This window comes from Schistocerca americana, chromosome 5 (genome assembly GCF_021461395.2).
Source record: "Schistocerca americana isolate TAMUIC-IGC-003095 chromosome 5, iqSchAmer2.1, whole genome shotgun sequence".
Lineage (NCBI taxonomy): Eukaryota > Metazoa > Arthropoda > Insecta > Orthoptera > Acrididae > Schistocerca > Schistocerca americana.
Window position 1 is genome coordinate 565,492,348 of NC_060123.1, and position 22,462 is coordinate 565,514,809.

The following is a 22,462-nucleotide window of genomic DNA, read 5'->3' on the forward strand; positions in this document are numbered from 1 at the left end:
TCTAATCTAATTCCCTCAGCATCACCCGACTTAATTCCATTATCCTCGTTTTACTTTTGTTGATGTTCATCTTACATCCTCCCTTAAAGACACTATCGATTCCGTTCAACTGCTCTTCCAAGTCCTTTGCTGTCTCTGACAGAATTACAATGTCACCGGCGAACCTCAAAGTTTTTATTTCTTCTCCATGGATTTTAATTCCTACTCAGAATTTTTCTTTTGTTTCCTTTACTGCTTGCTCAATATACGGATTGAACAACATCGGGGAGAGGCTACAACCCTGTCTCACCCCCTTCCCAACCACTGCTTCCCTTTCATGTCCCTCGACTCTTATAACTGCCGTCTGGTTTCTGTACAAATTGTAAATAGCCTTTCGCTCCCTGTATTTTACCCCTGCCACCTTCAGAATGGCAAAATGGTTCCGAAAACGCGTCAAGGAGCCGTGGTACGTGTCACTGGCGACTATGGAACGACACTGTTGGCCATTAAAGTTGCATTACCGTGAAGTCAGCACACAAAAAAAGTTGATTTGACAGGGATCATAGGAATATATCGTAAAGGTTACAGCCGTTTGCTGTATATAGCCGACTTGGAATCCGCAGCTCAGCCTTGCTACACAAAAACCATGTTTTTGGGGTGTTTTCCGATAACGGACAAAATTTTTTGAAAACGGGAAGATGGTACTTCTAGATAAATGACTATAGAAGCAATTTTCTAAGATTATTTGTTAGTTAGATTTCGCCTCATGCCGAATTTTACGTGCGTATCTTATGAGCGTATTTTACGTGTAGAAGTAGGGCAATTTTGAACTTCGGTACCTCGAAAACGGAAAAAGATATCAAGAAAATTTTCAAGACTGTTCGATATCGATACCTTAGGAATATGCCTAAAAATTTCTTCCTTTTGCTGTGCAGAGCCATCTTGAAGCCCGCGGCTCTGATTTGGTAGCCAAAAACCATGTCTTTGGGGGTGTTTCTCGATAATAATGGATAACAGTCGGGTAACTTTGAGGATCTGTGTCTAGGAAAAAGGATAAAGTTATGAAGAAAATTTCAAAGGTTGTTGGAGATCGTAATCTTAGGAATATATCGTAAAAACGTTAGCCATCTGCTGTGTGTGGCCATCTTGGAATCCTTGGCTCGGTTACCGTACAAAGAAACCGCGAAAAAAGTTCTTTTCCGGCTTACGAAGGAACCGCCCTTGAGCTAATAGTGCCTCCATAAGCTCCCTATGGCCCACCGCAGAAAACATTTACGTGTAAACGGTTTACGAACGTTTTCTGGGCACGGCGTGTTACGGAGTACGGGAGAGACCCTCTGGTGGTTAAGTTCTTCCAAGCACTTCTCGCCTATGCTGCATTCCGCCGGATACGCGAACAGAGAACACTGATTATCTACTACAGTCTTTTGTTTCATCCATTTTATTTTACCATTTTTATGCTATTATGTTATCTCCTTAAACTTGTTCTTCTGCACATTATTATTTGTAATTCAAAAATCACATATTCTCACTTAACCATATCCTTTTTAATAGTTTTAAAATTTGACGTAATTAGTATTTCAATTCATTACATTTTATTTCTGTAATAACTTATTCACATCATAAGCCAACAATAATTTTTACCTACAGTACCTTTTTTTTATTTTATTGCATTTTGTATTACTGTGTAATTTACGAGGATTGTGTAAGCACCAGCGACATATAACGAGCTTACAAACATATTTTGTGGCTACTGTACCGCAGTTCGTTATGAACAGCAGCGTTGTTAACAAACTGACTGTACTACCATTGTGGACTAGTTTACACCATATTTTAAATAATTATGTGCGACAATGCTAAGCTGACTATATGTGTATTCTTTGATGGTTTCACTATGACTTCGTTATATCAAAACATGCTCTAAAACATACGTGCCCCGTCATATTTTAGGCGCTTGTTTCCACATGCATGTAAGAAGAACTTGCCATGTGGCAAATTTCATCGGTTTAAGATGCAGACTGTCTACTAGCTGTATTTGGTTTACCCGCGTTTTGCTGCAGATCTGAGGATGGTCATCGCTGATCGAAAATGGTGGTCTAAGGACAACGGCTTTATGAGCATAGGTAAAAATAAAGGAAATTTATTCTACCTTATGACTGTTTGGTTCTAATGTTTAGAAACATCCGTATGATGACCAGTCTTCTGACATTTTACTTTATTCGCTTATCGATCTTTGGAGCCACTTCCGAGCTGGCACCACAAAACACTTGAAACACGTTTACATCGGTAGACAAAACAATACCGCAGTGCAAGAAACACAGAATGGGGTAATTGTTACGAACAAAGTGACTGCTCAACCCGACAGCAGCGAACAATGACGCGTCGCAAGCTTAACGTCTGCTCTGTCCTGCGTCGCAGACGGGATGACTCACTGTTGCTTTCAGTCTCATGCTAGACTTTCCTCGTTTCTTCATAGTATAGCAGGAGTATCAATACACACAAGTCACTCCCAACCAGTTTCCCTTACGATCTACCAGTAGAAACTATATGTCAGTGAGAAAAAAATTGAGCCAAAACTCAAATACCATCCAAAAATGACTTAACTGCTATTTCTCCTTACCCTTCAGTTTAAAGCGGCTGTCGCCATTAAACAAACAGTGAATTTATTTAACATATGGCTACAAAACTAAAAATTACTATTTACAATTACCTCATGCTACAAACTAATAGGGACTGGTGATGCTGTAATGTGGTCCCTTTCTTTCCAGCCCAACCAACAAACTAATATCCAGGACGCAAATATAGTCTATAGATATAGCTGGGATCAACAGAAACGTTGTTGGATCGCTAGGGAAGGCTGTCAGACGACATCTTGAACTAAATGGTGAACAGCTTACTTTTCAACGCCATCGTCACAGCTTGGAGAAGTTATTTTCTTCCGCCGGTGCGGACAATTGGCACACCTGCCAATGATGGTTCTTATTCAGTTGAAAACCGACCAGGTCTTGCGTGGCAATTCAAAGACAGGTGACTTGGCAGATGTGCGCAGCATCTGTCGTAGCATTAACCTGCCATGTGTTTCTCCAGTATTAAAGCCATTGCGAAATAACATCCTTGCAGCTTCCAAGAGTGGGTGACCACTGCAAAGTCTTCCTTTACTGGTGGCTGGAAAGTCTACATGAACAAGGAGGTGGGACTTTTTCTGTGGTTTATTGTACTCCCGTACAAGTGCACTTTCATGCTACGCAGATAGGGATGGTGTGTGCTGAGTGTAGGTAGCCAGAATGTAGGTGTAGAACCGACTGTACCAGCTACACTCCGAGGTGACAAAAGTCATGGGATGCCTCTTAATATCGAGTCGGACCTCCATTTTCCTGGTGTAGTGCAGCAGCTCGTCATGACATTGACTCAACAAGTCGTTGCAAGTCCCCTGTAGAAATACTGAGCCATGGCGCCTCTATAGCCACTCATAATTATAAAAGTGCTGCCAGAGCAGAATTTTGTGAATGAACTCACCTCTCGATTATGTCCCATAAATGTTTAATGGGATTCACGTCGGGCAATCTGGGTGGCCAAATCATTCGCTCGAATTGTCCAGAATGTCCTCAAAACCCATCGCGAACAACTGTGGATGGGTGGCATGGCGCATTGTCATCCATAAAAATTCCATCACTGTTTGGGGACATGAAGTCCATGAATGGCTGCAAATAGTGGAACATAACCATTTTCAGTCATTGATCGTTCAGTTGGACCAGAGGACCCCGTGCATTCCATGCAAACATAGCGCAAACGTTTATGCAGCGATCACCAACTTGGAGAGTGCCTTGTTGACAACTTGGTGTAATATATTGATTACTCCTTGCTACTGTAGTGTTACCTTGAAGCTGTGAGAAAGGAGGACAGGCGCTCCAAGAGACGATGCTGAGGGCAGACGAAACTAGCAGAGATATTGTTACATGAAGGAAACCAGGGGAGAGCCTTGCGAAAATGCAGGCGCCCCCAGACGCGGTCACAGGCAATTAGTTACTCTTCCAGGAATTAACATGTAACTTCATATGACGTCTAGATGCTATGGTAGGTTGCCACCGTAGAACTTTGTAACCAACAGGCAAGTACTAGCATATAAAGCCAGCTTGATACCAGCCCTGAGAACAGCAGCGTCAGTAGGCTCACAAGGGTTAGAAGGAGAGCGAAAACGCCAAAGAACTGTTGACCTAGCAGTGCCTACTCCGGGGAGCCCGAGGGGCGGGGCTAAATGACGTATAACAATAACGTTGCAAGCCTTATTTGGCGGAGCACTTACGTTTAGCTTTCAGCTGAACAATGTTGATACCAAATACGGACTTAGTTAGTGCAACTGCCTTAACATCCCTGCCTTAGGAGCAGTAGAGGGGACCTAACTAAACCGTGATTGGCAGACTCCTACAAGAGACCTGCGGGATTGGCTGGGTGGCTTTAAGTGGTAAGAACAGTGCCTCCACGCGACTCTTTAAAACCCCTAGATTCCGCATTGTGGCGGAATTCTCAGTCAGAAGACTTGGGCGCCGAATCCACGTCCGTCGACTACAGTCTCGGTCCAGCTCTGCGTAAGTCTGCTCTCTCACTTGGAGTGCCTCAGCGAACAGAGTCACATTCAGTATGTTTTGTTCCGCAACTAAGTTGTTTCCTTAAGATGTTGCTAGTGTTTGCTACTGTGGTTAGCATCCACTCCTGGCACTTCTGCACTGGCTTCTGCTTTTTCTAACACTAGAACTAGCCTCCAGTGTATTAGCTAGTCCTGTCTGGAATAAACAACTATTTCAAAACCCTGTTTGCCCAAGAGTCTCAACAACGAGTTCCCTACCAAGTCTCACCACCTGCATTTCTAGTAAATGTCTGTACCACTGTTAGCTCAGATAGAAGAAAACAATCAAATGCCTTCCCTGTGAATTGTCCTTCTACCTTCTGCTCTGTAGCGCTCGAGAGCTCAGACTGACCAGTAACCCCTTTTCTCCCACTCCCACCTATGTCAGGGCACGACATTGGGTCCATGCCTTCGTGGGGTCGAACCCCACCATCAGCTCTTGCCAACTGAAATCGGGACTCATCTGACCAGGACACGGTTTTCCAGTCGTCTATGGCTGGCTGGCTCTGAGCACTATGGGACTTAACATCTATGGTCATCAGTCCCCTAGAACTTAGAACTACTTAAACCTAACGACATCACACAACACGCAGCCATCACGAGGCAGAGAAAATCCCTGACCCGGCCGGGAATCGAACCCGGGAACCCGGGCGTGGGAAGCGAGAACGCTACCGCACGACCACGAGATGCGGGCCCAGTCGTCTATGGTTCAACCGATATGGTCACGAGCCGAGGAAGGACGCTTCAGGCGATGTGGTGCTGTTAGCAAAGGCATTCGCGTCGGTCGTCTGCTGCTATAGCCCATTACAGCCAAATTTCGTCGCAGTGTCCTAACGGACACGTTCGTCGTACGTCCTGTATGGATTTCTACTGTTATTAAACGCAGAGTTGCTTGTCTGTTAGCGCTGACAACTCTACGCAAACGACGCTGCTCTCGCTCTTTAAGCGAAGGCCGTCGGCCACTGCGTTGTCCGTGGTGAGAGGTAATGCCTGAAATGTGGTATTCTCGGCACACTCTCGACACTGTGGGTCTCGGAATAATGAATTCCCTAACGATATCCGAAATGGAATGTCTCATGCATCTATGTCTCACTACTATTTCGCGTTCAAAGTGTGTTTTCACACGAGTCACATGAGTACAAATGACAGCTCTGCGAATGCACTGCCTTCTTATACCTTGTGTACGCGATGCTACTGACACTTTTATGTGGACGTATCGCTATCTCATGACTTTTGTCACCTCAATGTTGGATGCATGGGACAACTGAGCTGTCTTGAGTAAATACTATTGGTCCAAGCTGGGGAATAACATTCCACAACATGTTTAACATTGTATAAATTGGAAGGAAAATCAGCATTGGCCGTATTTTGTTGTTTTATTGTCAGCAAAATCGACTTTCGGTCACTTAGTGACCATCCTCAGTGCTAGAAGTTAAAAATTTTCACATAACGATCAGAGAGTATAAAACCGAAAATCACAGCCACACCTGCGTATGAACATAACAGTTAGTAGAAACATACCTGTCATATACAATTAAACTTGGTAGGCACTGGTATGAAGCTATAACCACAAGCTTAGAGCGATCACATAAACTGAGGCCGTTGTTTACATGCACCTGTACGGCAGACCTCGGTGTGACAGGGCTTCGAACGCCCTCTATGTGACATGTGTCACGTGAAGACTTAATATTACTGGTTTTGCAAGATATTAACACAAAATACCTCTTGTGCATTTGTGATTCATGAAGTAATTCAAATTTAAAATGTACGTAAAACACATAGCAGACGAAGGGGGAAGGAAACATCTAAAATACACTGGCGTATTGTTTTAAAAAAAACAATTTACAAAACATAAGACATATCGATAATAAGTTGTCAGAGTGCAGGACAAGTAAAAGAGAAAAAGAAAAGGAAAAAGAATAATATATGAATAACATGAAATGAAGTATAACACAGTTTTTTTAAAAACATAGTATCCACCATCTGGCGCGGGAAGTTAGAAGTACAACGTTCGTGATTTACGTAAACTGTTACGTTAATACTAAGGAGTCAAATATATAAAAATAGTAATAGTACGAAAATGCCATTACGTAATAATTAAAATGCCGTGAAACACAATATTCATTATAAAAAAGTTTTGAAGGTGTAGACAAACAATTTTGTTATCATATTTAACCGACATGATGATATACATCTCGTTTGTCCCTTTGGACAAGCTAAGATTATTATAACAATGGTTACACGCTTCCGCCAAAGCACTGGGTCAGACAGAACCCATACATACATGACATCAAACATACACGGTTGCTTAATGCAAAACATAGCATCCATAATTTGGCGTGGGAAGTTAGAAGTATGTTGTTCTTGATTTACGTAAAATATTACATTAAAACTGAGGAGTCAAATATATAAGAAATAGTAATAGTACGAAAAATGCCACTAAGTAACAATTCAAATGCCATGAAACAATATTCATTACAACAACAAGAAAAGTTTTGAGGGTGTAGACTAACATTTTGTTATCATATTTAACGACGCGATGATGTACATATCATTCGTCCCATTTGGACAAGCTAACATTTTTTATAACACTGGTTGCACGCTTCCACATCAGCACTGGGTCAGAACCCATACATACATTCACAGTTGATAAAACAGTAATAAAATTGCCAAGCAACCGGTTTTGAATACTAATAAAAATAATTTGATTTTACATAACTTATAGTCGCAGTGGGACCCGTATGATATAAAAGCACACTTAAAAATATAATTCTAATTGTGTTATTTTTATTAGCATTCCGGCTGAAATAAACTTTAGCGTCAGATGCTTCGTAAGCAAGGAACTGCGCCGGTAATTTCTAGGAAGCAGGCACGTACGGGAGGCCAGTGTCGGTTTACTAATCTTAGTAGCAGAAGCGGGAACGAGCGTGACACAGACGAGGCAAAAGTGAGGAGCAACTGGTGCGTCTCAGAAGTGGCAGAAACCCGACGCCGCGGCGAAGATAACCTCAGCTTATTGGCCCTGGAGCGTCGTGTGGAAGTCAAAACATCCGCACGTATATAACGCAGATGTCGCGCGGCTGCCGGCGCAGATTAAAAACGGTCCGAGAGCGTAGGGCGCGCAGCCAAGGGGTTGGAGGGGAGAAGAGGCGGTGTGCGCGAGCGAATAGACAGAGTGCGTAGTGAAGTGGAGTGGAGCAGGGCAGCGGCTACTCACGCTAGAGCGGCGGGCAGCAGGTCGGCCAACAACAGCGACGGCAGGCTGTAGCGAAGGCGGTCTCCGGACGGCGACCAGCCCACGTCGCACGAAGTGGCTGTTGCGTCGCATTCGTACCTGAAGCACAACACACGGTACTCTCCACACACTCTCTCGTACTTTACTACCTCGCTTCAGAATTAAATTTAAGCAAAATATTTGATCAGGTGAATCTCCACAACTGACAACGGAAACTCCCCATCGCACCCCCCAAAGACTTAGCGGTAGTATGACCCAGTGGATAGACCGTCAAAAAAAATCACAGATCAAACATGAAAGCAGGAAGAGTGTGTGCTGAATTGTGAAAAAAGGAGGAAAATAGAAACAGTGAACAGTCCAAGTGTAACATCCCCTTAGAAAAATTAAGAATGACAGTGCTGGTAAACCTCTTACGTTATTTGATTTTCAAACAGCTGAGCAAAACTGAACGTACTCAGACATTTCTCTCTTTACTTATTCAGATCAACAGTAAACTGACACACAATATTTTTTTTTTTTAGCGCAACGCAACCTGGCTTTCAATAATCCCTACAAAAGAATGGCCCTGACTAACAATAACCTATACCTTACACGACTCACCTCACAAAAATCTTCGTTACTCGAACTACTGCAATACAGCGTGCGCCAATACTGCCAGCTAAATAAAAGATTCTAACTACTGAAGGCACTAACTACTGATAGGCATAGTTAGCAAATGAAAGATTTTGATGGAGAATAAACAACGTAAATACCTTAATAGTGTTCAAAAGTCATTATATATATATATATATATATATATATATATATATATATATATATCAGTTCATGACATCCGCTCTTACAAATTTCGTTTTTCTGACGGACACACGTCCAGATCGTCCGCTCTCATAACTATGCCATCTCTCTCCCCACACACCACTGCTGGCGGCTCACCTCCAACTGCGCAACGCTACGCGCTGTTCACATCCAGCTGCCGCTGCCCAACACTACAATAGCGAATATTACAACAATGCCAACCAGCCACAGATTGCACACAGCACAGTCAGTGATTTTCATACAGAGCGCTACGTGGTGTTACCAACATAAAACCAAATCAGCCTACTTACACAAGCTCAAGATGTGCAACATCGAACGAATTTATAGAGAGCCACGGCGTCGTGGTTATCTGGTCACGGTGCTATATTGGCAAGGGGTAGAAACGTCTTCAAATCGCCCTCGTTCCCTTTTTTTTCACAAAATTACAAACTTTCTGTCCTGTTAGTGATATGTCTGTCCTCCTTCTGTAGTCTTGGCAATTGTCATACTGTAAATGGGCTATATAAAATGAGTCATGTCGTAAGAATGTATTTCTGTCTTAAGTAACTATGATAAATAGTGACAGCAGGCGAGAGGCCGCGTAGATTTCTCACTGAAACGAAAACAACAAATAAACAGATGTGAACTCTGTTACAACAAAGGAATTCAAGAGTTGAAATTTCCAAAACGGAACGCAAGAGTCATAACATGTGGTATTTGTGTAGTACAAATAGGAGGTACGTCTGGAGGTCCCTGCATTACAACTCGCTGTTGCAAATGGACGTTACACCGCGACAAAGACATAGATATGAATACAGCGAAGAGACACGCCAGTGACAGTCTGGAAACGCTCGACCGCTACGGTCGCAGGTTAGAATCCTGCCTCGGGCATCGACGTGTGTGGTGTCCTTAGGTTAGTTAGGTTTAAGTAGTTCTAAGTCTAGGGGACTGATCACCTCAGATGTTAAGTCCCATAGTGCTCAGAGCCATTTGAACCATACACGTCAGTGATCGGACGGACAGTTCATAATTTTGCGAAAACAAAAGGAGTCCGAGGGAGATTTGAACACGCATCTCCCCGCCCCCCACCCACGCAGTCAACTCCGTGACCACTAACCACGACGCCGAGGCTGTTCAAATTCCCTCGATGTTGCACGTCCTGAGCCTGGAAGTTTCACTGTTTATATTTTGCTTCTTTTTTCACAGTTCAGTACAACTTCTTCCCATTTCATGCTTGATCTGTGTTCAGTTTTTGCCGGGCTATCCACTGGGTCATCTTACCACTAAATCTGAGGGGAATGCTATGGGGAGTTTCATTTGGGAGGAACATATTTATAGAACAAAAAAAAATCAGCTTCAGTTACCAGTAATTTCTTAATTTATTGCACGACCGGTTTCGAAGCATAAAGCTTTATCTTCAGGTGCCACCACAGACTTGGGATGGAGAAAACCGACCGGTTAAAACGGTGTGTGTGTGTGTGTGTGTGTGTGTGTGTGTGTGTGTGTGTGTTTTGGAGCTTACAGGCGCTCAACGCCGAGGTATCGACTCTCTTTCACATATTAAAAGAAACGAATCTGGGTAAAACGACTAGAATTATTGTCACAAGATGAGGAGGAAATCTATGAAATGACATTCACTCACTCCAACATCATACGCTTTAACCCACACAATCACTCTATCTCTCAGGCCTTAACACAACTTGACAACAAAGGTGCTATAGACGGGATTAAAACAGAAGCAAAACCACAGAAGATGTAAAACAAAAGTACAGGGAAATGTGAGTGGCTGACCACTTACAAAAAGCGTGGGTGAGCCGGTCACCCTGTTGACACATTAAGACCATCTCCCTAAAACTGTCACTAAAAATAGACGGCAGATCTACCGCTGCCCTCTGGTCCGAAAATAAACCACGTCTAGTAAAATGTGGCGCACAGTGATCTGTACACCAAGGTTAAAACCGATATCAGTATTCTAGTTCTGAATAACTGATATTTTTCGGCAGTTGTTTGGTCTCGGTTATAGGATGTGTTTGACATTGTTTTCTAATAACGAGTAAATAAACTGAAATATCAATTGGCCATAGCAGCAATACTAAAATTTTTCGTTTTCCATAGACCCTTTTTAAAAAAGGAGTAATTTTTATTCGTAAAATCTGCATTGGTTTCAAATATTGCGGTATTCTAGAAAGTTGGAAAAGAGATCAGTGTTATCTTAATAACAATGCCGACAGAAACGAGCACCAAAAACATGGCGTAAGACCGGCCGTTGTGGCCGAGCGGTTCTAGGGGCTTCAGTCCGGAACCGCGCTGCTGCTACGGTCGCAGGATCGAATCCTGCCTCGGGCATGGATGTGTGTGCTGTCCTTAGGTTAGTTACGCTTAAGTAGTTCTAAGTCTAGGGGACTGATAACCTCAGATGTTAAGTCCGATAGTGCTCAGAGGCAGCCAAGCATCACTGAGACAATAATGTCCCTGTTGCCGGGTGCCACAGCTGAAGTTAAGCGTGTTCAGTGCTGTGTGCAAGACCCGCCCCCACTCGGTTTATATGGAAGTTTCCCGCTTTCGGCGCCGGACATCCGTAGTAACAGAATGACACCAACCCTAGCCTGGAAATATTTTTGCGAAGTCACGTAGCAATGAGGTATGATGCTTCACATGCTTTACAAAATTATAGATTTATCTGATATTTCCGTGAAGTAATAAAAGAGGCAGGTAATTATGGTAACAACAATAAATTAAAAACTTAACTACAATTCGTTCCTAGTCGACGATAAAAATAGTAATTAGCCTGTGTCTACACAATATGCCTTTATATGCTTGTAGCCCTTGAAAACGGACAAATTAACATAATGAATAGAGTTCTTAATCCTCAGTTTTCACCCTTTAGCACCGACTATCCGTTAAATCCAAATAGTGCTATGGCCCCGATTACAATATGATTCTTGAGCTGAGTTTCATAAAATAATGGCGAATTTTTGTTGTATTCAACCAGTTATCACTTTTAGAAAAAATCAGTGTAAGGTGAACGGACTGTTTTCTTTATTTGACTATTTAATTTATTGTTTTGATTCCATGTATCTTGACACTGAGAGAGTTCAAATTTTTCAATCTTTATTCGACTTCTGCGTTTACTATAGGAAATAATAGGAATAAAAAAGCGAAAATCGGTTATTTGAGAACTGGTCATTTTTAGCGGTTTCAACAATCAGATTAAACTGCCGTGGAAAAAGAAAACGATATGACCGAAAACTATTTATTTCAGCGAACCGCCATCCGTACGACACTGACTGCGAACAAGAATAGGGGCTACTAGTGTACCAGTATTATGGGGTTGACATACAAAAATGAAAGGTATAGTTATGAAAAGTAACATAATCACATAATTATGGGAACATAAATGTGTGGAGATCGAGCCAGTCACTCACTGGGGTCACACCTACGTCAAACAAACTCATGGACTGGAACAAAGACGCCAGCATTGGGGGAGAGTTCTGGAGAGAAACGAAGTCAGCAGTAATGTAAATAAATAAGTAACTGAATTCACGTATAGGACTAGCAAACCATAGCTGGACAACACGACACGAAAGTGACTAGTCCAGACGGCCCAGAAGCCAGAACCCTCCCCCAAAGCTCGTTTTTGTTCCAGACCCGAGAGTTTGCTTGATGTGGTATGACCCCTCCCCCGACTGCCACAAACTTATGTTCCCATAATGGAATACACCACTTCTCACGAGTGTAGCTTTCATTTTGGTATGTCGACCCATAGTACGCTAGCAAGCACTGTTCTTGTTCGCAGTTGGTGGCACCTGAAGATGAAGCTTTATGCTTCTAAACCGGTCGTCCAATAAATAAGAAATTACTGGCAACTGAAGCGGATCTTTTATTCTACAGATAAATTATAGCAATCAGCTGCAATGAGTTACACAGTTTTTGCAGATATACGAGGATCGTTCAATAAGTGCTTCGAAGAAAATAGAAAAACAAATTATTCTGTATAATTTTCTTTTATTTTTCAACGTAATCCCTTTTTATCTCTATGCACTTTTCCAAGCATTGCTTCAACTTCAAGTTGTCCAAAAAGAAGGATTTCGTAAGCTCTGCAAGACAGGTATCTGCCTGGGTGATGACATAATCATTCAATGTGAACCGTCGTCCGGCGAGCCATTTTCTCTAGTTTGTAAATAAAAAAAAATCACTGGGAGCCCAGTCCGGCGAATATGGTAGACACTGCAATACGTCGAACTCCATAACTGTGTACATCGAAATTGTGCAGGTGTGCAACCGTGCATTGTCATGATGGAAGATGACTTTTTCCTTGATTCCGGTACAACAACGGCGCATAATACTTTCTGGTTATTGTTTTTCTCTGTTTCAAGTAATCGACGATTTTGATCCCGCGTGCATTCCAAAACCGTGGCCATCACCTAGCCAGCCAATTCCACTGCCTTCACCTTCTTCGGAGCCCGTTCGCCTTCAAAAACGCACTTTTTTTATTCTTCCTTAGTCTCTGCAACGCAGTGGTGTGTCTATGTTTCTTCCGCAGTTACGTATCAACGCATAAACCCGGCAGTATTTCGACGGAAAAGTGCCAAAATCACCTTAGCGTCGACCACACGGTTGCGTTTATTCTCAACTGAGAACAAACGCGGCACCCATTTTGTCGAGATTTTTTTCACATCAAGTTTTTCGTCCCAAACTGGATTCACTATATCTTGCGGTGTTCCATTGGTCTCAAGTATTTCGCGTATCTTGTTTCGTCGATCACTCGAAACCATATCATGGATCATGTCAGTTATTTCGGGTGTGACCCCTTACACCAGACGTTCATTTTTTGTGGACGTATGGCCACGTTTAAACTCATTTACCCATTTTTCAATTTTTATTTTATTATTTCGCGGAGCACTATGGGACTGAACATCTATGGTCATCAGTCCCCTAGAACTTAGAACTACTTAAACCTAACTAACCTAAGGACATCACACAACACCCAGTCATCACGAGGCAGAGAAATTCCCTGAACCCGCCGGGAATCGAACCCGGGAACCCGGGCCATTTTAAAATATGAGCAGCTGTGCCATGAACTTAATTCAACTCAGATTTGAACTATTTAGGGTTTAAGCCATTTAATCAGAAGTGTTTAATCACTGATCGAAACTCACTTTTTTCGTGTTGTGAAGTAAACACGGGCTTGTTGTTTCAGTCGACTGAGACAATGAAACAACCCATGGATACAGCCGATACAGAGGATGTAGATGAAGATGAAATGGGAGATGCGATACTGCACGAAGAGTTTGACAGAGCACTGAAAGACCTGAGTCGAAACAAGGCCCCGGGAGTACACAACATTCCATTAGAACTACTGATGGCCTTGGGAGAGCCAGTCCTGACAAAACTCTACCATCTGGTGAGCAAGAAGTATGAAACAGGCGAAATACCCACAGACTTCAAGAAGAATATAATAATTCCAATCCCAAAGAAAGCATGTTTTGACAGATGTGAAAATTACCGAACTATCAGTTTAATAAGTCACAGCTGCAAGATACTAACGCGAATTCTTTACAGTCGAATGGAAAAAATGGTAGAAGCCGACCTCGGGGAATATCAGTTTGGATTCCGTGGAAATATTGGAACACGTGAGGCAATACTGACCTTAGGACTTATCTTAGAAAAAAGATTTAGGAAAGGCAAACCTACGTTTCTAGCATTTGTAGACTTAGAGAAAGCTTTTGACAATGTTGACTGGAATACTGTCTTTCAAATTCTAAAGGTGGCAGGGGTAAAATACAGGGAGCGAAAGGCTATTTACAATTTGTACAGAAACCAGAAGGCAGTTATAAGACTCGAGGGACATGAAAGGGAAGCAGTGGTTGGGAAGGGAGTAAGACAGGGTTGTAGCCTCTCCCCGATGTTGTTCAATCTGTATATTGAGCAAGCAGTAAAGGAAACAAAAGAAAAGTTCGGAGTAGGTATTAAAATCCATGGAGAAGAAATAAAAACTTTGAGGTTCGCCGATGACATTGTAATTCTGTCAGAGACAGCAAAGGACTTGGAAGAGCAGTTGAACGGGATGGACAGTGTCTTGAAAGGAGGATAATGGAATGTAGTCGAATTAAGTCGGGTGATGCTGAGGAAATTAGATTAGGAAATGAGACACTTAAAGTAGTAAAGGAGTTTTGCTATTTGGGGAGCAAAATAACTGATGATGGTCGAAGTAGAGAAGATATAAAATGTAGACTGGCAATGGCAAGGAAAGCGTTTCTGAAGAAGAGAAATTTGTTAACATCGAGTATAGATTTAAGTGTCAGGAAGTCGTTTCTGAAAGTATTTGTATGGAGTGTAGCCATGTATGGAAGTGAAACATGGACGATAAATAGTTTGGACAAGAAGAGAATAGAAGCTTTCGAAATGTGGTGCTACAGAAGAATGCTGAAGGTTAGATGGGTAGATCACATAACTAATGATGAAGTATTGAATAGAATTGGGGAGAAGAGGAGTATGTGGCACAACTTGACAAAAAGGAGCGACCGGTTAGTACGACATGTTCTGAGGCATCAAGGGATCACAAATTTAGCATTGGAGGGCTGCGTGGAGGGTAAAAATCGTAGAGGGAGACCAAGAGATGAATACACTAAGCAGATTCAGAAGGATGTGGGCTGCAGTAAGTACTGGGAGATGAAGAAGCTTGCACAGGATAGGGTAACATGGAGAGCTGCATCAAACCAGTCTCAGGACTGAAGACCACAACAACAACAGCGACAGATGACGCTTACTACCAGCAAACTGTTTCGATACTACGAGCGCCATCTACTGGATTTTCTGAGGACTTACTGAATGACCCTCGTAATCCCCAGATATAATTAGGCGCGGATTCAGGGTTCGGTTCTTGGACGGAGAAGGAATCAGCGTCTATTGCTGTCCCCACCCCCATCCGAAATATATATTGCCACCATGTTCACTTTTGGCGTGCAATAGATGACCACGATTATAATAACGATAAAGTATATTAAATATTATAATGTAATAATAATAATAATAAAACAACAGCCAGATGACAACTACGATAACCGCCGGTATTACGACAGGTACACGCCCCTTCATTTTCAAAGCACAAATGCAATTTGCAAGGAAATTTTAAACCATTGGGAGGAGGGTTTTCTGAGAGCCATGATATATATATATATATATATATATATATATATATATATATATATATATATATATATATATATATATATATATATATATATATATATATATATATATATATATATATATATTTTATCCTCGTCCGCAGCTCGTGGTCGTGCGGTAGCGTTCTCGCTTCCCACGCCGGGTTCCCGGGTTCGATTCCCGGTGGGGTCAGGGATTTTCTCTGCCTCGTGATGACTGGGTGTTGTGTGCTGTCCTTCGGTTAGTTAGGTTTAAGTAGTTAGGTTTATGTAGTTCTAAGTTCTAGGGGACTGATGGCCATAGATGTTAAGTCCCATAGTGCTCAGAGCCCTTTGAACCATTTGAACCACTGTAATCCTATAGCACCACCACACACCACGTAAGTTATTGTACCAACAGATGAGCAACTAGCACCAAGTCTATCCCTCTGTTGTTTGACCAGAAAGAGAGCAGGATTCCAAACAGAATTTAAGCAAAAACCTCTCTCCCTGTTTATAAGGTCACTTGCTGATTTAATCTCAACTGCTTTCACAGTAACACTACTCCAGTAGGTGGAAGGGCATACCAGAAATTGTGCTCTTCTATCACATAAGATGACTGGTGCCAAGGCAATGTTCTGCAGCGACAGATTTGCTTGGCTCTTGTACCACGGTCCGGATGGTCTAACCAATATACGACATGCCACAGCTGCAAGGGATACCGCAGACAACCGTCTTATGAAAACCGCGATCAACCTTTACTGGTTTGGATGGTAGTTGAGAAACACATTTCACGCCGTGTTTCTGCAGGAAGCGATCAGTTCTGGTAGAAATGCTATCTGCGTAAGGAAAAAAGGCCTTAGACTTTGGTGCAACCTTGTTATTTGCACCACCCACCCGACTCGCAATTGGTCGATAGTGCAATTAGTGTCTTATGTGTCTGTCTTACTTTCCGGCGTAACAAGTCTTCAATGTCTCCTGGATTCTGCTGCCGGGTCTTAAAAGCAACTTGATTCAGTATTTCGGACATCCATCTGCCCACCATCTTCAGGAGAACTTTGCTGCAGTTGAGTCCCGCTAAAACTGACGCCAAGGCTGCAAATCGTATACAGTGCAAGCGCCGCGCATCATAATTTCTGCCCTCCAAGTCTGAGATGATAGCGCCGCCGTTAGTGGAACACCGGCAGCAACTATATATCGGATTCAAAGACTACTTTCAAACACTCGGACTGAACAAACCGAAGAACGTTCTGTTTTGATGCGGGCTAGTGCCACAGTCCAGTCTTGGAGGGCAGTGACTGCGAGGGGCGGCTCATGCGCAGCGTACGGGGCGGAGGCACACATATGACGACGATTTTCAGCCTTGTCGTCAGTTTTCCACTGGATTCTCAACATGGCGCACAGATGGATCTCCGAAACGTTGAATAAAATTGATTTTAGGATCCGGCAGTAAACACAAGGAGACATGGTTCCAATGGCTCTAAGCACTATGGGACGTAACATCTGAGGTCATCAGTCCCCTTGACTTAGAACTACTTAAGCCTAACTAACCTAAGGACATCACACACATCCATGTCCGAAGCAGCATTCGAACCTGCAACCGTAGCAGCAGCGCGGTTCCAGACTGCAGCGCCTAGAACCACTCGGTCACGGCGGCCGGCGGAGACATGGCGTCTTATGTGCCTTTCACTCTACCCATTCTGGTGAAAGGTGACATTGAAGTGGGCTAACTCAGCTGACAAGCTTTCAGGGGCTGAGATGACGTAGACAGTAGACAGTCTGAGTCAGATGTAAACAGCTATCAGCATACAGATAAAATCACTGTGAGTTGGCGTCCTATAAACGGCACGTCCCAACTTGCCACCAGTTGACCAATACATCAATGAAGAAAGACAGTTATACTTTTCCGCCTCCATCGTGATGCGAACTTTAGAGTGGACGACCTTCGATATTCTAAAATGCTGTTTCACTTAGGCCAACATGAGGCCAAACAACAAAAGTATCGTCTACATACAGATTACATTTTCACTCACTTTTGCCACCCAGGATCCCTTCCATTGTGGTCTTAAACCACCTGTTAGTTGTTTACGATGTTCTAACATACTCTACTGGCCAATAAAATTGCTACTCCAAGAAGAAATGCAGATGATAAACGGGTATTCATTGGACAAATATATTATACTAGAACTGGCATGTGATTACATTTTCAAGCAATTTGGGCGAATAGATCCTGAGAAATCAGTACCCAGAACAACCACATCTGGCCGTAATAATGGCCTTGATACGCCTGGGCATTGAATCAAACAGAGCTTGGATGGCGTGTACAGGTACAGCTGCTCATGCAACACGATACCACAGTTCGTCAAGAGTAGTGACTGGAGTATTGTGACGAGCCAGTTGCTCGGCCACTATTGACCAGACGTTTTCAGTTGGTGAGAGATCTGGAAAATGTGCTGGCCAGGGCAGCAGTCGAGCATTTTCTGTATCCAGAAAGACTCGTACAGGACCTGCAACATGCGGTCGTGCATTATCCTGCTGAAATGTAGGGTTTCGCAGGGATCGAATCAAGGGTAGAGCCACGGGTCGTAACACATCTGAAATGTAACGTCCACTGTTCAAAGTGCCGTCAATGCGAACAAGAGGTGACCGAGACGTGTAACCAATGGTACCCCATACCATCACGCCGGGTGATACGCGATGATGAATACACGCTTCCAATGTGCGTTCACCGCGATATCACCAAACATGGATGCGACCATCATGATGCTGTAAACAGAACATGGATTCATCCGAAACAATGACGTTCTGCCATTCGTGCACCCAGATTCGTCGTTGAGTACACCATCGCAGGCACTCCTGTCTGTGATGCAGCGTCAAGGGTAACCGCAGCCACGGTCTCCGAGCTGATACTCCATGCTGCTGCAAACGTCGTCGAACTGTTCGTGCAAATGGTTGTTGTCTTGCAAACATCCCCATCTGTTGTTGACTCAGTGATCGAGACGTGGCTGCACGATCCATTACAGCCACGCGAAAGATGCCTGTCATCTCGACTGCTAGTGATACGAGGCCGTTGGGATCCAGCACGACGTTCCGTATTACCCTCCTGAACCCACCGATTCCATACTCTGCTAACAGTCATTAGATCTCGACCAACGCGAGCAGCAATGTCGCGATACGATAAATCGCAATCGCGATAGTCTCCAATCCGACCTTTATCAAAGTCGGAAACGTGATGGTATGCATTTCCCCTCCTTACACGAGGCGTCACAACAACGTTTCAGCAAGCAACGCAGGTCATTTGCTGTTTATGTATGAGAAATTGGTTGGAAACGTTCCTCATGTCAGCACGTTGTAGGTGTCGCCACCGGCGACAACCTTGTGTGAATGCTCTGAAAAGCTAATTTGCATATCACAGCATCTTCTTCCTGTCGGTTAAATTTCGCGTCTGTAGCACGTCATCTTCGTGGTGTAGCAATTTTAATGGCCAGTAGTGTATTTGGAAAAGGACGTGCATTTGAATTACTAGGCACGTTCCTCGAAATCTTCCATAAACAGATTGGCAGTTATGGTGACAAAGGGCTCCTCGTCGTAACTCCATCTGTATGATCGTAGAACTTTATACGCTGGGAGTAATTCAAATTTCATCATAATAATAACTTACACCTGTGTTTCTAATTCAGAGGAAAGATATTCTTCCTAAATTTAGAGAAGAGTACATGTGCCATGTGGTTGATTGAAGATCTATAATAGCAACAAACTATCATGAAGTCGACAATGTCATACTTTACACAGTATAAAATTTAAGTGTGCATGCACCATTGTCAGTATTCCCCAGAGTATTATGACCATGAATCAGGACTACAGGCTTACTCCGCGAGCGTGTAAAAGAGGGGAACGTGTTTTTTAATAACATGATTTTCGGTATGAGGCTGCGATATTTTGCTGTTTCCTTCAGCCGTTTCTGCCTAAGTTTGGGAGCGAGGGGGAGGGGGATTTCGGGCTTCTTGTGCTATCGATAGCTACGATGCCACAACGTAGGTGCGCTCCGCTAGGTCGGCACTACGACACCGACGCCGACGACAGCGCCCTCTAGCCGGCGCTGTGCAGCTCTACGACCCCCGCTCCAGATTCAACCCATTTGATTCCGAGGAGACGACCTAGCAACATTATTTCTACTTCATAGAGGGCCATTAGAGACTTCGTTACATCAGTTACTTCAGTCATAGTTTGTCCAACTACTAGTAGCAGTTAGCGTTGATACCTGTACGGCTTCGCACCTTCGTGCTCCTCAGTGCAAAGTTACGTATGCATATTCTTGCTAAAGAAAAGGACATTTAAATTCACATTGCAGTAACAAGTGTTCTACCTCACCTGCTCCTCCTAGCATCCTACATTCTGCCTACCCTTCAGTTTACAGGAGCAGACCCACGCGCCGCCTTCCAGGCGGGATACAAATCTTCTGTTATGGTTCAGAATGGTTCAAATGGCTCTGAGAACTATGGGACTTAACATCTGAGGTCATCAGTCCCCTAGAACTTAGAACTACTTACACCTAACTAACCTAAGGACATCACACACATCCATGCCCGAGGCAGGAATCGAACCTGCGACTGTAGCGGTCGCGCGGTTCCAGACTGGAGCACCTAGAACCGCTCGGCCACACCGGCCGGCCTTCTGTTATGTATTTAATTATTTTTAGGGTTCCGTGCCTCAGTCGGTAAAAGCGGAACCGTTATAGGACCACTTAGTTGTCTGTCTATCCGACTGTTAAGACACCTTTTTCTCAGGAACGGGTAGAGGTATCAAGTTGATATTTATGTCACGTACTAAAGTCTATGGTCCCTTGGTGCGTGCAGAATTTAAGTTTCTAAGTGTATACAGTCAAAGGATAGTGATTCCAGAATGATATTTTCACTCTGCAGCGGAGTGTGCGCTGATATGAAACTTACTAGCAGATTAAAACTGTGTGCCCGACCGAGACTCAAACTCGGAACCTTTACCTTTCGCGGGCAAGTGCTCTACCATCTGAGCTACCGAAGCACGACTCACGCCCGGTCCTCACAGCTTTACTTCTGCCAGTATCTCGTCTCCAACCTTCCAAACTTTACAGAAGAAAAGGCAAAGGTCCCGAGTTCGAGTCTCGGTCGGGCACACAGTTTTAATCTGCCAGGAAGTTTCACATCAGCGCACACTCCGCTGCAGAGTGAAAATCTCATTCTGGAAACATCCCCCAGGCTGTGGCTAAGCCATGTCCCCGCAGTATCCTTTCTTTCAGGAGTGCTAGTTCTGCAAGTTTCGCAGGAGAGCTTCTGCAAAGTTTGGAAGGTAGGAGACGAGATACTGGCAGAAGTACAACTGTGAGGACCGGGCGTGAGTCGTGCTTCCGTAGCTCAGATGGTTGCCGGCACGGTAACTCAGCGTGTTCGGTCAGAGGGTTGGTTGCCCTCTGTAATAAAAAAAACTGAAATAATGGATTAACTACGAACTGAAACGGGTGTCTTGCGACGCCCGCACCGAGCAGATACAACGAACGAAAACGAACAAAATGAGACTACACAAAAAAAAAAAAAAAAAAAAAAAAAAAAAATGGTAGAGCACTTGCCCGCGAAAGGCAAAGGTCTCGAGTTCGAGCCTCGGTCGGGTACACAGTTTTAATCTGCCAGGAAGTTTCAAAGGATAGTGATGTTTATGTCACTTATTTCTATAAATGCAAATTAACTCGTGAAAACCTATAGAGTGCCTACCATTGTCGTCGAATCATGAAATTTGACAATAAGTAAGGTTTCATAGTACAGATAGAGCAAAAAATCCGAAAATTATTAATTTGTAATTACACTACATACACAGGGTGATTCACGCAGATATGCAAATATTTTAATCTGTTGTTCTACAAGTAAAAGTAAAGAAAAAAGTTCATATAAACATAGTTCCGCAAATGCTTGGCTACGACTAATAAAACATTTTGCCTGAAATTTAGCAACTTCGCTAATATGAAGCCATCGCAAAACTGTACGAGGTTAAAGTAAAGCACGATTTCCATTTATTTTGTTGTTATTGCTCTGGTGAATTTAATAAAACATGTCCCAGTCGTTTATCTGCAGTAGTTTTCCAGAAAAGTCGATATTTGGTTTCTCAATCAGAAAAAAGTAAGTGTTTCAGTATTTTTGGAAATTCATTCACTAAGGTGTAAAAAGGGAGTGAAACTTTTTGAAAATAAATCATTTAAAGTACTACTAAATCATTTTAAAGTTTCATCTATGAAAATTGGTATTTGATTTCTCGGTTAAAAAATTAAAAAATATCTGCTTCATTGTTTTTGAAATCGAGAATTTTTTTATTGTGAAAGCAGTTTCAAAACTAAATCTATGAAAACTTGTATTTTGGTTCTCCGTTTGAAATTAAAAAAAATGAGTTTCCTGTTTTTGGAAATTCTCTCCTAAGGGGGTGAAGTAAGGGATGAAAATTTTTAAGAAAATATTTCGTTATATTAAAATATGTAAAAGTTAAATCTATGAAAATTAGTATTTCACGTCTCACAAGGGGAGCTCGCCAATCGGGACACGCCTATATTGCGTGTGTAGAATGAGGTGGGTCTCCACATCACGTGCCTTAAATATTCCGCCTGAGTGGGCCTAGGGAAAGGAGAAAATGCCCTCGAAAATTTTTCCGATGCACTATATA

At 43.0% G+C, this 22,462-nt stretch overlaps 1 protein-coding gene across 1 annotated transcript in view; it reads right to left on the reverse strand.

Annotated features, from left to right (window-relative positions):
• LOC124615984 (visual pigment-like receptor peropsin) overlaps window positions 1-22,462 on the reverse strand; it is a 173,328-nt gene that overhangs the window by 63,486 nt on the left and 87,380 nt on the right. The window contains exon 5 of the mRNA XM_047144193.1: window positions 7,821-7,937. Coding sequence (XP_047000149.1) covers window positions 7,821-7,937 — 117 coding nt within the window. The remainder of the gene's footprint in view (window positions 1-7,820; window positions 7,938-22,462) is intronic.